Raw genomic sequence first — 3,325 nt, forward strand, 5'->3', positions numbered from 1 at the left:
CAGAAACTTCTAAACTACTTCCAGGCTGATATTCTTGATAGCCCTGGAGCATAAATAATGTGCTTCTATCATATAAGTAGACTTCAGATGAGTTGTTATTCCTAAAATTTAGCAATGACTAATATCGTAAATTACTAATAAATTCTTATGCAATTGGATAGGATTTATAAAATCATCCATTTATAACAATTTTTTAAATTCGCTGTTTACACTATATGCAGAATAAAATAATGTATCAAGTTTTCCTACAAATTTGCTTGATATATTTTGCATATATTAAACATTCTGAGTAGCTTACAAAGAGAATTCTACAAAGATCATTAAGCAAGTAGAATGTCATCTAGATCAACGTATTTTGTGATTGCCTAACTATACAATATCATAATTTCCCCTTTACATTTATGATTGTTGCTGTTTGCTCTGTTACATTGCATTATTTCTGATGCAATAGACACTTTCCCTGACCTATTCTAAAAACCCACAATGACCACATGCTATAATTACATGGCTACACTCTTCCACTACACAAGAAAATGTCTACATTTCTACACTTAAAGAAAAATTCAAACATTCAATGGAGAAAATAGTACATGAAATCAAGTAAGATAAATTGTGAATTAATAACTATCGAGAGCTAATTTTCCTTTGGAATTGTAGTATCTAGAGATTTGGACAGCTCTATAAAAAAAAATGATCAGTTAGATGTGTGAAAAGCCCTAAGACTTGAAATATGTAAAAAAGAATTTCCTGACACTAATGAAAAATAGTACGTCTTTTCCTTAATATTAACATGATTATGAAAAAAAATAAGTGAATCCAGGATAATCTACATGAAATTAATGTAGTCATTCTTCTGAGAAAAGACAAGAAAGAAATATCTAGCAAAGGGAATTGAGGCACCGAGCTAAGACTGAATCATGTTGCTGACAAATATGGGAGGAAGCTGTAACTGGAGTAGTAGTGCCTCTCTAAAACAGGAAGCAAATGATGAAAAGGTGTTTTAAGGGACCTAGAGTAGGTTTGATATCATTCTATCACTTTTGGGAACATACAGACTTTTGTCTTTTTTGTACTTTATATGCTGTCTATTTTATTATTAATGCTATATTGTTAATAACATATTTTAGACACTTGAAAGAAGTAAATACAGTCAAAAAAAAAGAAAAAAATACTACCTTCAATTTTAGTTGTGTAATAATTCATTTACTTACTTGTATGTATGTCATTGCTAGGAAAAAGAAACATAAGGAAAAAATAATATATCGCATAATTTTTTTTCTGAAAAAGCATAAATGCACAGGGCAATAGTAATATAAGAAGAAAGGATTTTGAAATACTTTTGTTCTGTTTAATGTTCAAAATCTTCCTGAATAAGACTCCATTCACTATGTGATTAGTTACCAGCATGTGGTTAGCATCAGAGCAGGGACATTCTAAGCAGAGAAGAGAAGAAGAATACAGCTCCAGAAGTGGGAGAGACTTTAGAATGTATCCTCACAAAGAGAAACAGGGAGAATGGTAGAAAAGAAGAAAAATTCCTTACATTAGTAACAACATTCCCTGTTAAAAAGTTTCATGTGTTAACCAAGATAATCTTCCATCTTTAAGAAACGTTAATACCTAGCCAGGCATGGTGGCCTGTATCTGTAATCCAGCACTCAGGAAGCAGAGGCAGTATGATCCTAAATTGGAGGCCTACCTGGGTGAAAATGAGAACCTGTCTTGAAAAAAACAAAATAAATCAAAAAGAATATAATACCTTAATAGTACCTCATTTCACAGACAGTATGAAAATGAGGCTTTTATAATTACTAGAAATTGCCAACACTCAGAGATAAAAAACCAACGGAGGCAATCAGTGCCAAGGTCCCCTTTTATCTCAAAGCCTGTCATCATCACGTTATAATTTCTTCCAGCATAGGGAGTTCTGAGATCACAAATCAGCTATGGGGCAATTTCAGAAGATTTCTGATTACAAGTGAGAAGTGTGGTTTGTACTGCATAGAAAACAGACTAATGTAATTTTTCAGTGAGAGGATTTATGTGATTAAAGATAGGTATTTTTTTTCACATTTTTTGTGCGCTGGGAATTGAAACCAGAGCCTTCCATGTCTTAACTATGATTTCTACTACTGAACTGAAGCCCAAGCAGAAAAACGTGCTTCAGAGGGAAATTTCTTGCAGTCTTCAAACCTATTTAGTCAAATGTGAAGTATTTCAGCCATTTGCCATTGGGAGAGATTCCAGTCCCAATTACAGTACCATGTTTCTTTGACTCAGGTAACATGAGAGATCAAGTAATCCAATTCCTTAAGCAAAGCTTATCTTGTTTTCGTGACTTTTTAAATAACTGTTCTGGGGACACAAGCAAAAAGCAAAATGTATCTCTCTTTATTTATTTCAACTCTGAATGTGACATTCCTAACCATACCTTCCTCATAGCAATTTTCATTTCCATGTTTCTCAGTGTATAGATGAGAGGATTTAGCATGGGGGTGATTACAGTGTAGAACACAGAGATTTCCTTATCCTTATTCTCACTATCGGTCGGTAGGATATACGTATAAATACAGGGCACAAAAAATAAAACTACTACCATTATGTGAGAACTACAGGTTGAAAGAGCTTTGCGACGCCCTGCAGATGATCTTTTCTTGAGATTATATAAAATGAGAATATAAGAAGCTACTAGCATAGTAAAAATTATGACTAATACCGTCCCTGAATTAGCAATCGCTAAGATACTAATAGCATGAATATCTTTGCAAACAAGTTTCAAAAGAGGCTTGACATCACACATGTAGTGATTTATCTGACTAGGACCACAGAAAGGCAAATTGAGTACTACTAGCAGCAAAGCAACAGAATGCCAAAAACCAAGTACCCAGGCCATGACAATCAGCAAGTTACACCTCTTCCGGTTCACGATGCTCATGTAGTGCAGCGGCTTCACAATGGCCACATAACGGTCAAAAGCCATGGACACCAAGATGAATATTTCCACACCTGCCAACCAGTGAACAGTGAAGAGCTGGGTCATGCAGTCATTATAAGAAATCTTTCTACTTGCTCCAGCTAAGTCTCTGATTAGCCGGGGAACCACAGTGGAGGTGTAGCAAAGATCCATGAGGGAAAGGTGGCATAGAAAGTAGTACATCGGCTGTTCCATTAGATGGCTGAAGGTGACTGTGAATAAAATGATGAAGTTCCCCATTAAGACTGCCAGGTAACACAGCAGGAAGAAGAAAAAGAACAGTAGCTCAATTTGCTTGTTTCCAAAAAGTCCCATGAAAATAAATTCTGTGACATTTTTCTGTTTTTCCAT

At 34.8% G+C, this 3,325-nt stretch overlaps 1 protein-coding gene across 1 annotated transcript; it reads right to left on the reverse strand.

The window, feature by feature from the left end:
• Positions 1-2,395: 2,395 nt before the first annotated feature.
• Positions 2,396-3,325, reverse strand: LOC109676670 (olfactory receptor 4P4-like). Its single transcript, XM_020152980.1, has one exon. It carries the CDS (start codon positions 3,323-3,325, stop codon positions 2,396-2,398), a length of 930 nt encoding a protein of 309 aa, XP_020008569.1.

This window comes from Castor canadensis, chromosome 1 (genome assembly GCF_047511655.1).
Source record: "Castor canadensis chromosome 1, mCasCan1.hap1v2, whole genome shotgun sequence".
In the NCBI taxonomy this organism is placed as follows: domain Eukaryota; kingdom Metazoa; phylum Chordata; class Mammalia; order Rodentia; family Castoridae; genus Castor; species Castor canadensis.